This window comes from Solanum stenotomum, unplaced genomic scaffold, assembly GCF_019186545.1.
Source record: "Solanum stenotomum isolate F172 unplaced genomic scaffold, ASM1918654v1 scaffold32535, whole genome shotgun sequence".
NCBI lineage: Eukaryota > Viridiplantae > Streptophyta > Magnoliopsida > Solanales > Solanaceae > Solanum > Solanum stenotomum.
This window is the reverse complement of record NW_026032000.1, coordinates 40,480-46,624: the sequence shown is the minus strand read 5'-3', so window position 1 is coordinate 46,624 and position 6,145 is coordinate 40,480. Positions and strand designations below refer to the sequence as shown.

At 31.6% G+C, this 6,145-nt stretch overlaps 1 protein-coding gene across 11 annotated transcripts in view; it reads right to left on the bottom strand.

Annotated features, from left to right (window-relative positions):
* The window catches only part of LOC125852109 (delta-amyrin synthase), a 64,513-nt gene extending 60,557 nt beyond the window's left edge, over positions 1-3,956 (bottom strand). For 3 of the 11 annotated variants that reach the window (XM_049531845.1, XM_049531838.1, XM_049531841.1), the window contains exon 1: positions 1,814-2,341. In XM_049531845.1, coding sequence (XP_049387802.1) covers positions 1,814-1,843 — 30 coding nt within the window. In that variant the 5' untranslated portion in view covers positions 1,844-2,341. Of the gene's footprint in view, positions 1-1,813; positions 2,342-3,826 lie in introns of those variants that run through there. The other 8 variants (XM_049531836.1, XM_049531837.1, XM_049531835.1 and 5 more) reach the window with 6 other exon arrangements.
* Between the last annotated feature and the right edge of the window lie 2,189 nt (positions 3,957-6,145).

Genomic DNA, 6,145 nt, shown 5'->3' with positions numbered 1-6,145 from the left:
TAACATTCAATTAAATTAAATAACACTACTTATTTATTATTTCTTATCATCTAGGCAATCTAAATTTAACGCAAATACTCACTTTTTATTTTTAATATAAATCAATATGAATAAAAAAACTCATCTTCAATACAAGTAAAAAAGACTCTTGTTCATTGCTAATAACACTACTAAAAAATGTTAAAACTCGACTGACTTTAATTTGTTAGATTGTCGGTGATTTTTAAGAAAGAAAACCAACACAATTTCGTCGGTTATTTTTCACATAAAAATACATAAAACTCTTTAAAAAAATTATTATTTTTTAAAAAGAATTAGTTTTTGTTAATTTTTATTTTTTTTAAACTAAAATTAACTGACACATGGCGATTTAAAATAAGAAGTTGCAATTGAAGAATATATATAAAAATAAAGAAATCATAAAAATAGTATTTCATGTTAAAATGATACATAAAAAATAGAGTTTAAGGGTTAAAATAGAACAAGGCTAAGTTAGAGTGCCAAAATGAAAAATAAGGACAAATTAGAGAGGTTATATATGTGTTTGGCCTAAAAAAAATAATACATAGAGAGATAGAAAACACACCAAGTTTGGTAGACCGAAAGAGAAGAAATTATAATGGAATTGGAAAAAAAAAGAGTTATATACTCAACTATTAATACTCTCTCTTATATAGAAACAAAAAACAAAAAAAGCCCACAGTTAGGAGCTTCAACTGTATTATTATTGGCGAAGTTAAATTTTTTATTAATATTTTGGGTCCATTGCTCAGCATAGGTATTATCCTCACTAAATATATAATAAAGTAATTAGTTTATCATATAAATAGTTATATTTTTATTCATATATAAAAAATAGTCAAAGATCATAAAAACATATATTAATTATATATTATGATATACTTTAAAAAGCTGAATATAGTTTAATTATACATGAAAACTGAAGTAGATAGTTTGACTATATATAAAGTATACACTAACTATTCAACTGTGACCGACTCAAAATCTCTTCTAAACAATCTCAAATTTAGATATGAAATCCTCTTGATATTTCAAACTTTTTAATATATAATTTGCTTGAAACTATTCACATTTGCAATATGTCGTGTTTTTTTAAAAAAAAACACGGTTAAAAGCTTCAAATGTATTATTAATGGCAAAATTAAAATTTTTAATAATATTTGGGTCAATACTCAGCATAGGCATTACCCCCAATATATATATACTAGAAGTTGATGGCCCGTGTACATAATAAGTGTGGCACATATATATATATGAAGATCGTATATCAAGTACATAGCTAGTGTGACACATTGATATTATATATTAGTTGTTGAAATCTAACTTTATAGGTACATACATTTTATTCACATAAGCAAAAGGAAAGTGATGCGTTATGTTGGAAATTAGCCGATTGTTTTTCTTGTTGTGAGTGAGATTGTAAGACAACATTTAAGTGATTGGCATTGCCTGGACAAAAAATGGCTCCGGCCAATTATATTGCAAAATGTAGGTGACATGGCTTTTCACTAATAAAAAAAATTAAAGTATAGCAGTTAGTTGAAATTTTGAAGGTAGGAAGTAGTGAGAGATATAGATGCACAAAATAGAAGCATATAGATTGTTGATTTTGTTTCTAATGAGAATTAAGTTATGCTGATAAGAGATCATTCAAGCGGACATGTAATATGAAATTAGATGAGGGTAAATAAAAGGAGAAATACACATTGAAAATGTTTAGAACAATCAAAACAATACTAATCCATAGTCTTTATTACACTTTACACTATAAAATAAGGTTGAAATTTTAAACCTGGAATTTGGTTATTCGGAGCATGCACATGCTTGATTGATCATGAAGTATTTTGGGGTTGGGTTAATCCTGATTTGTTTTTTGATTTTTGCAACCTTAGTTGGCTTATACAACTACCCTTATTTTCCAATTGAATGTCAAATAAGCACACATATTAAAATTTATTGAAACTTTCTCTACATGACAATAAGCACACATATTGAAATTTATTGAAACACTCCGGAGATTTGAGTACCAAAATTAAACACATGAGTTATTATTTGATAAGATTTGTGTGGAGGAGAATATAGTAAGAAAATGACAAAAAAAATGTTTGTACATGTCGGTGTACAAGAGTTTCTGGACGGGGCAACTTTCTGGGACACACATTAACCCTTGGTAACTTCTGATCCATAAATTACTGAACAATAAGGCATCTAAAGATATCTGACTGTCTCCAGCTTTGCAACATTGACCAACAGAGACTCGTTGCTGAAGGGGCAGTCTCTTCTCTCCAGATTACAAAGGCATACACAACTGGAGAGTACGTAGTGGAGGTGTGAATGGGGAAGTCGTCACAATTGCCTGCAGTGGTGAATGATGGCCCCAAAACCAGTGTCAAGCAGTCCAAGGGTTAGGTAATCAGGGTTGTCACATTCAGATGCAAAGATTAAAGCTTTTTTGCACCTCTAAAGACACAAGTACTCAGAAAAGGATTTTTTTACAAATGTAGTTACTGTATTGCAATACATGCACTTGATATTTTCGGATCTGATATTTCCCTAAACGATGAACCCTGTTCAAGCAAAACAAGTTTTGAAAAATTACAAGTAAGTAACAAAAGAAACCCATCATGAATGAGTAAAATCTTACTTACTTCTACAAATTGCGTGTGGGGATTCAAATTCTGAAATTGATAAGCTTTTCCTGATCTCTTAACCTCTTTGCCATCTTGCTAGACATACACAAAAATAGAAAATTTATCAAAAAGCAGTTAAATCACAACTAGATTTTTTTTATTTTTTTATTTAAAAAAAGGATAAAAATATCAAATTGAAGGAAAAATAACTTAAACTATTTTTAGGTATGAGAAAAACGTCGAATTCATCACAGTAGGGAATGAGAATGGAAAGACAAAGAGGATACATATGAAGTGGTGGGCTACATGTGTGTTAGTCATGGGTATAACCAAATGGCTGAAAAGTCAAATATACCCTTAACTTCTAATTTATTGACGTTAAGCAGGCATGTTGAAACTGTTTCTTCTAATATATCTAAAAATAAAAATAATATACATTTTCAATCTGAATTAATAATACTTCATTTTAAAAAAATATATATTTAGAACCAATTCCAAATTCATAAATAAAACGGCTAAAGTGTTTTATTAGAAAAATAAATAAGGCAAAAGCTGAGGGACAAAACTCTACAAGTGTAGTTCAATGGGTCTTAATCACATTTAATGATATTTCAGTGGATGGCATCAATTGTAATTTAATAGAAAATGATGGATCTTTTATGGACCTGTTGATGTGGTCTAAAGAATAAAGCAGAAAATACAATTCCTTAGCAAATTGATCTAGGAAAAATACTATTATACCCTTAAACTTTCTTCTAATGTCACCAAGCTGACATGTTGAAACTCTCTCTTCTATATATACTAGGGCGCGGAGGCCCGTGGCAAGCACGGGCCCAATAGTCCAAATATTATGCTTGTAAAAGTATTGTAATATTAATGAATCAAGGGTCAGGGCGTTTGTAGAAGATAGATANGCAGTTAGTTGAAATTTTGAAGGTAGGAAGTAGTGAGAGATATAGATGCACAAAATAGAAGCATATAGATTGTTGATTTTGTTTCTAATGAGAATTAAGTTATGCTGATAAGAGATCATTCAAGCGGACATGTAATATGAAATTAGATGAGGGTAAATAAAAGGAGAAATACACATTGAAAATGTTTAGAACAATCAAAACAATACTAATCCATAGTCTTTATTACACTTTACACTATAAAATAAGGTTGAAATTTTAAACCTGGAATTTGGTTATTCGGAGCATGCACATGCTTGATTGATCATGAAGTATTTTGGGGTTGGGTTAATCCTGATTTGTTTTTTGATTTTTGCAACCTTAGTTGGCTTATACAACTACCCTTATTTTCCAATTGAATGTCAAATAAGCACACATATTAAAATTTATTGAAACTTTCTCTACATGACAATAAGCACACATGTTGAAATTATATGAGTACCAAAATTAAACACATGAGTTATTATTTGATAAGATTTGTGTGGAGGAGAATATAGTAAGAAAATGACAAAAAAAATGTTTGTACAAGTCGGTCAGCTGTGTTGACACCCAATTTTGACCCTCCCCGATAATAATTCATTTTCGAGTTTCTTAATTTTCAAATGATTTAAAATAATTGACTTTACAAAATTCAAAGTATTTTTCAAGTTAGTTTTAAATGGTTTGTCACTTTTCATAAATTTTAAATAATATGTGTATAGTTTTGAACTTTATAAATATTCGAAAATCGTCTCAAAATATTTTGTTTAATTAAATGTTTGGTTAGTTTGCTTAGTTATTTAATAGTTTATAATTCGGAGTTAATTAGTGTTTGATAAAATTTATTTTATAGATTGTCAAATTAATTGCTTTATTTCGTTATAGTTAAGAAGCTCGTAAATTAATTATATTAACTCGTCTTATTTAACTTCTAGCCGGATCTATCCTAATTAACTAAGATTGGCTATATCCTTAATCCCCAATTGGCTATGGTTTAGACCTATATGGTCAAAACCTTAAATCCAATTCACACATTCAGCTTAAAAAGATAAATTTGGGCCTTTTTTTAAATTTTCCAACATTCCCAGATCTCAACAACACAGGCCCACATCCAAACCCACCAACAGTGGTACCCGACCCCATTCCCCTGTACACCTTCTTCTTCTTTTCCGCAGAAACGAAACCCAGCAAAACCAACGCCAGAAATTGCTCCAGCAGCCCATCGAAACACGAAAAAAAAACCCGAGTCCAGCAAGCTGCCAACGTCTCTCTCCACAGCAGGCAGTAGGCACGCCTCTGTCCTCCTTTCCCCTTTCGGAATGAGTCAAAATCTCAAAGAAAAGAGGTTTAGCCGGAAGGGTGAAAGGAATTTCGAATTTGAATTTTGAATTGGGCCCTTTCCATCCGAATTTCAGCCCTTTCCCCCCTCAAAGTCGAACCCTAGCTTCTTTCTATATAAGACTCTACTGTTTCAATAGGGAGGGGGGATTTTTTTTTTTTTTTTCGGTTAGAAAATTGAGGCTCAAAAAGAGTGTCGTTTTTTAGAACCAAAATTTCTACATAAGAGATTTGAAGCGATTCTTTAGTAAAGAACTTTTGGTCACTTTTCATCAATACAGATAAAAGTTGATAGAGATAAAAAGTTGCAAGTCGCAAAGGTCATACAAAAAACATATACCAAGTATATTCGTTTTAGCGTCTTTCTTTGGTTGCTGGAAATTCTGCCGGAATCTTCGGAGTTCTCCGAAATCGTTGGTGGAAAAATCATTGTCCTCTGCTCGTTGTTCTAGCTCGCTGCGCAAGACGAGGTAACACTCCTTCTCGATAATACTTTCTCCATCTCTTTACTTATTTTGATTTGCTATGCGGGGAGGATTTTTAATCTGGGTTGATTTATCATTGTGTACCTTTGAGTTGGTAGTCGAAGGTGATGTATATGTGTTTAGATGATTTCATGAGTCGTGTTAGTGGCGACTTAAGTTACTATTGTTCTGCATATGGCGTTGTAGCTTCTCTGCCGCTTTATCCAATTCTGTTTCGTGGTTTCACTTCTCAAATTTGCCTCGTGAATGTTGTTGAGCTTATGTCTTGGCTTAGTATTCGATGTCACAATTTTCCTTTTTCCACCTCAAGTTGGATAAAGGAATTGAGACGTCGAGATTTCGAGATTACCTCATCTTTTCTATTCGTGTGTGAGTCTTAGGAGTCGAATATCTGTCGAAAATTATTTGTGTATATATCTATGCTCTGCTGGTTTGAGTTTATTTTCTTCTCCACCTCTTGTGAGTTTGATCTGAAATAATGCTTTCTGTCTGAGGGTTCATAGAACATAGCTCGTATGTGACTAATTAGCCATGTTTTATTATCCGGTCCAAGTTGAAATCTTTCCATGATACAATGGTGATGTCTTGCTCCTATACGTATTACAAAGTGTAAACTATTTCCTTTTTCTTCAATCCTAATAACTTATGCTGACAGAATCTTATTTTTTAAAAAAAATCATGGCCTATACTCTAAATTCTTTTGTACCCTACTGTGTGCTCTCTTTAAGGAAGGCCAAGAGTC